The sequence below is a fragment of the Microtus ochrogaster genome, chromosome 7 (assembly GCF_000317375.1).
Source record: "Microtus ochrogaster isolate Prairie Vole_2 chromosome 7, MicOch1.0, whole genome shotgun sequence".
Lineage (NCBI taxonomy): Eukaryota > Metazoa > Chordata > Mammalia > Rodentia > Cricetidae > Microtus > Microtus ochrogaster.
Genome location: NC_022014.1, coordinates 18,851,527 through 18,852,210, shown reverse-complemented (window position 1 = coordinate 18,852,210; position 684 = coordinate 18,851,527). Strand labels below are relative to the sequence as shown.

Sequence of the window (684 nt, the reverse complement as noted above, 5' to 3'; positions counted from 1 at the left end):
GAACATGGAGAGGGAGTTGGAGGTGTCAGCAGTTGACATGAACCTTACACCAGCCCAGGTTACCAGCTTATACAATGATGGTTTAGGGCTTTGACAGGGGGTTGTGAGTATTCTGGATATGAGGGGCTATAATCCCCTGAAACTGTATTAATTTACCTGATAAATATGCATAAAACACTTTCTGTCTATGGGGTGTATAGGGGTCTTAATACTTAGAATATAAAGATGAATTAGATCTCTGCTAGCAAGGAGTTTGTGGCTTGTGGGCGAAACAGTTTAAAAAAAAAAGTCCCACAGTGGTAACTTTGGTCTAGATATGGTGTTTGGCATAACCTAAACACCCAGAATACGCTAATGAGAAAGAATGCAGGCCCGTTCCTGTATCATGACAGTTGAATACCTTCAGTTTGCTTTTTGCTAATGGGCCTTCCTCCTCCCAATTATTCTTTTAATTCCCAGAAATGCCATCTTCTTCCTTATGTCTGCCGCCTGTCCAAAGATGTCCTGTACCCAGGAGAGCTTCTCAGTTTGCCCTACGTAAGTATGAGGTCCAGTTCGGCACACTTTACTAGGACTAGGCTATACTCAATAGATCAGCCAGGTCAACACACTTACTAGGACTAGGCTATAACTCAGTAGATCAGCCAGGTCAATACACTTACTAGAACTAGGATATACTCAGTA

General features: G+C 42.4%; 1 protein-coding gene across 2 annotated transcripts in view; it reads left to right on the top strand.

Moving 5' to 3' along the window:
• The window catches only part of Rnf135 (ring finger protein 135), a 23,433-nt gene that overhangs the window by 11,646 nt on the left and 11,103 nt on the right, over positions 1 to 684 (top strand). For both annotated transcript variants that reach the window (XM_026780629.1, XM_013347139.2), the window contains exon 4: positions 460 to 537. In XM_026780629.1, the coding sequence (XP_026636430.1) occupies positions 460 to 537 (78 nt within the window). The remainder of the gene's footprint in view (positions 1 to 459; positions 538 to 684) is intronic.